The sequence below is a fragment of the Nicotiana tabacum genome, unplaced genomic scaffold, assembly GCF_000715075.1.
Source record: "Nicotiana tabacum cultivar K326 unplaced genomic scaffold, ASM71507v2 Un00011, whole genome shotgun sequence".
In the NCBI taxonomy this organism is placed as follows: Eukaryota; Viridiplantae; Streptophyta; class Magnoliopsida; order Solanales; family Solanaceae; genus Nicotiana; species Nicotiana tabacum.
In genome coordinates, this window is record NW_027438249.1 from 639,682 (window position 1) to 643,163 (window position 3,482).

Genomic DNA, 3,482 nt, shown 5'->3' on the forward strand with positions numbered 1-3,482 from the left:
AATGAGGTAGTTTGACTTGATGCGGAGTTTAAGAAAAAAGAAGAAGACTTTGAAACTTGTGATCTTAAAAGTTTAAGGGGTAAAAAGTTTGCGGGGCCATAATATTTGTGTGGCTATAAAAGTTTCTCATTAAGGATAAATGAGTAAAATGAAAGAGTTTAAAGTTGAATTATTTCCAAATTTAGAAATGTGTCATTTATTTTGGAACAGAGTAAAAAGGAAAGTACCTCATTTAATATGAAACGGAGGGAGTATATAAATAGGAAAAATGATTTTTTGTATATAGAATTTTGAACTTAATTAGTTTATTCAAGAAATTATACATGAAATTTCAATTTTATAAAGCAAGTTACTTCTTAAAGTATAAAATTATATGTGAAATGCTTTAAAATAAAACAAAAAGTCCTGTAAAAAGGGATAGAAGAATATTCTACACCCTTCGCCCACCTCATGGATCACGTAAAGAGAAGGCAAAATCTGATTTGTTGATGTAATTAATTAATTGCTCCACGTCATCTCCTCCTTCGCCCACCTCATCGATCACGTCATCTATCATACACTGAAAAGCCTATATATAGGGATCGTAACATTTTCACTTTGGTATCATAATCTTCTACTATTAATTCTATCAACAATATACTATTAGAACATAAATTTTCTTGTACACAGAAATATATAATACTACTTTAAAATGGAAAAATCATATGAGAATGAGCACCCAATTAAGGCATTTGGATGGGCAGCTAGGGACACATCTGGTGTTCTTTCTCCTTTCAACTTTTCAAGAAGGTGTGCAATTTTAGATCCTTATAATGGTTTTTTTTAATGTTCTTTTTTGTTGTAATTCTGATAATGGTTACTGAAATGAGGGAGTTTTTTTATTAAATGGATGCAGGTTGACTGGTGAAAAAGATGTGCAATTTAAAGTTATGTATTGTGGAATTTGTCACTCTGATCTTCATCAACTCAAGAATGAATGGGGAAACAGCAAGTATCCCATTGTACCTGGGTAAGATTTGATTTTTCCTTCTTTTTTTTTTTTTGGGTCAAATGACATGCAAAAAGGCCTGTTCTGTTCGATGCACTAAGCTCCCTCTATATGCGAGGTCGGGGAAAAGGCCGGACCAATAGGATCTCATACACGGCTTTACCTTGTATTTCTGCAAGAGGCTATTTCAAAGTAAATTCCATAATTCTTCATGAAATTCTGGCCGAGGGTCTTTCGGAAACAGACTCTCTATCCCTCGGGTAGAGGTGTATGTCCCTACCCTTCCTGATCCCACTAGTGGAATTTTACCGGGTTGCGTTGTTGTTGTTGCTACATGAAACTCTGATTTATGAACGGTTTGAAGTATTAGGTTAAAATTTAGCAGAACATGTGTAGAATCTATATAATCATAAGTGTCACTAATTTCAAATATTAATATTACAGGCATGAGGTTGTTGGTGTTGTAACTGAGGTTGGTAGCAAGGTGGAGAAGTTTAAGGTTGGAGACAAAGTAGGTGTTGGATGCATGGTAGGATCATGTCGCAAATGCGAAAACTGTGACAATGATCTCGAGAATTACTGTCCTCGTCAGATCCCTACTTACAACAGCTATAACACAGACGGGACCCTTACATTCGGAGGTTACTCCGATATCATGGTTTCTGATGAACATTTTGTAGTTCATTGGCCTGAGAATTTGCCAATGGAAGCTGCTCCTTTATTATGTGCGGGGATCACAACTTATAGTCCATTGAAACATTTTGGACTTGATAAGCCTGGAATGCACATTGGTGTTGTTGGTCTTGGTGGCCTCGGCCATATGGCTGTGAAATTCGCTAAGGCTTTTGGAACTAAGGTAACTGTGATCAGTACATCTGCTAGTAAGAAGCAAGAAGCGATTGAACGTTTGGGTGCAGATGAGTTCTTGATCAGCCGCGATACTGAGCAGATGCAGGTGACTATAACTTGGACATTCCTAATTTGAATAATATTGTTAAGAGTTTATATTTCGTGCACTGAAAAAGTGTAAAGAATTTACACTATCATGCCAAATTAACCTACAACAGTAAGTTCATATTGATAGTATAAAAGTTCTTTTCTAACTGTTAGTGTATATAACATAAACTCTATTGTGTAAACAGAATAACGGAGGCTAACCTTTCGTGTATTCGTTTAATATGAACAGGCTGCAATGAGCACATTGGATGGGATAATTGACACTGTTTCTGCAGTTCACCCTATTCTTCCATTGCTTAGCTTATTGAAATCTCATGGTAAGCTTGTTATGGTTGGTGCACCAGAAAAACCAGTGGAGTTGCCAGTGTTTCCTCTGCTTTTGGGTAAGCATATAATTTCACTAGTTCTGTCCATATATAGCTTTTTTATGCACTAAAAGGCAGCTCGGTGCACGAAACATCCCGCATTTACACAAGGTTGGGGGAGGGTCACAGCCTAAAGAGGTGTGATGTAGGCAGCCCGCAGCCTACCCTAATGCAAGCATCAGTGGCTGATTCTATGGCTCGAACCTGTGACTTATAGGTCACAAGGAGACACTGTTTCGAATAAAAAAATGTTGAGACTAAAGTATATATAATGTGGAAAACAGGAAGGAAGCTAGTGGCTGGAAGTTGCATAGGAGGGATGAAAGAGACTCAAGAGATGGTAGATTTCGCAGCAAAGCATAATATTACACCAGATATTGAAGTTGTGCCCATGGAGTATGTGAATACAGCTTTGGATCGTCTTCTGAAATCGGATGTGAAGTATCGTTTTGTGCTTGACATTGGAAACACATTGAAAGCAGCTAATTGAGAGTTGAGTTACAAAAATGGATCACGAAAAAGTGCTGTCTGTTACTAGGACTTTAAATTTTAGTCTATTGCCAATTTTCTATTAGTTTTGCGACTGAAACATAGTTATTGTTGTACTGACACTTTTGTACTAATGCTTTGAGCAAAAGAGAAGTAGCCCTGCTTTGTATGGAGAGAAAAAACTGTTGAAGTTTGGCAAAATGCCAAAGTCCCACATTGGTTGGGAGTTAAGTTTGGAGGGGATTTTTCCCCTATAAAAGAAGGCCTAATGTTTAGGATTGAGACACACCTCTCATTTGCCTTCTCATCTGTTTAAGGCATTTGTATCTTCTCTCTTTAGTATTATTTCACTTGTATTTTTGGAGTGGAATAAAATATTGGTTGTGTCCGAGGAGTAGGCAAAATTAGCCGAACCTCGTAAATTCTGGTGTTTCCTTTATTGTTGTTTTATTGTCTTATTTATTATTTGGTGGCTGTCATAATTTTTGGTATAGTAGTTGTGACTTATTCACACTATATACATTTGGCTTCCGCAACAATTGGTATCAGAGCCAAGGTACCGTCTAAGTATGCTCTGTGGTTGCAGCATAGTCTGATCTTCCACATCAGAAAAGATTTATCTTGGTAACTGAGTCAAGGTTCTGTCTGAGTATGCTCTGTAGTTGCAGCTTAGTCTGATCTTC

General features: G+C 37.0%; 1 protein-coding gene across 1 annotated transcript; it reads left to right on the top strand.

Moving 5' to 3' along the window:
* The first annotated feature begins 599 nt into the window (after positions 1–599).
* LOC107772996 (cinnamyl alcohol dehydrogenase 2) lies at positions 600–3,174 on the top strand. The gene is made up of 5 exons (XM_075248666.1): positions 600–789; positions 896–1,009; positions 1,433–1,943; positions 2,175–2,328; positions 2,595–3,174. The coding sequence occupies exons 1-5, from the start codon at positions 692–694 to the stop codon at positions 2,798–2,800; spliced, it is 1,083 nt and encodes a 360-aa protein (XP_075104767.1). The 5' UTR covers positions 600–691; the 3' UTR covers positions 2,801–3,174.
* Positions 3,175–3,482: the final 308 nt, after the last annotated feature.

Excerpts from the sequence above, each read along its gene's own strand:
- LOC107772996 (XM_075248666.1), top strand. The coding sequence starts at position 692 with ATGGAAAAATCATATGAGAATGAGCACCCAATTAAGGCATTTGGATGG. Across the intron at positions 1,944-2,174 it reads GCGATACTGAGCAGATGCAG|GCTGCAATGAGCACATTGGA; the intron begins GTGACTATAACT and ends TAATATGAACAG. Across the intron at positions 2,329-2,594 it reads AGTGTTTCCTCTGCTTTTGG|GAAGGAAGCTAGTGGCTGGA; the intron begins GTAAGCATATAA and ends TGTGGAAAACAG.